This window comes from Pterocles gutturalis, unplaced genomic scaffold, assembly GCF_000699245.1.
Source record: "Pterocles gutturalis isolate BGI_N339 unplaced genomic scaffold, ASM69924v1 scaffold2250, whole genome shotgun sequence".
NCBI classification, from domain to species: domain Eukaryota; kingdom Metazoa; phylum Chordata; class Aves; order Pterocliformes; family Pteroclidae; genus Pterocles; species Pterocles gutturalis.
This window is the reverse complement of record NW_010143049.1, coordinates 689-1,008: the sequence shown is the minus strand read 5'-3', so window position 1 is coordinate 1,008 and position 320 is coordinate 689. Positions and strand designations below refer to the sequence as shown.

The window sequence follows — 320 nt, the reverse complement described above, 5'->3', positions numbered from 1 at the left end:
GTACCTGTGACAGGGACAGGCGCACGTCAGAGATCTCCTGCCACTGACACTCAGGCAAGAGCTTCGGAGGAGTTCTCCCCATGGAAACTCTGTGCCATTTAAATGCCAAGGAGCTGAGCCATCAGTTAAGTGACACTTACTGGACTTACTCCTAAAAAAGAATAATGATGTCCCAGCACGCAGTTCATTTAGCGAGAAACACGGACAATGTAAAACCAGCTCCACAATTTCCAGTTTCCTGCAGCTGGTTCCTGCCAGCAGCCCTTAGAGCCGCTGCTCTGACCCAAGTTCTGCCGGAGATGCCAAACCCGCTCACGTTC

General features: G+C 51.6%; 1 protein-coding gene across 1 annotated transcript in view; it reads right to left on the bottom strand.

Annotated features, from left to right (window-relative positions):
- Window positions 1-82, bottom strand: part of LOC104469849 (acetyl-CoA carboxylase-like) — a 3,866-nt gene extending 3,784 nt beyond the window's left edge. The window contains exon 1 of the mRNA XM_010084563.1: window positions 5-82. Coding sequence (XP_010082865.1) covers window positions 5-82 — 78 coding nt within the window. The remainder of the gene's footprint in view (window positions 1-4) is intronic.
- Window positions 83-320: the final 238 nt, after the last annotated feature.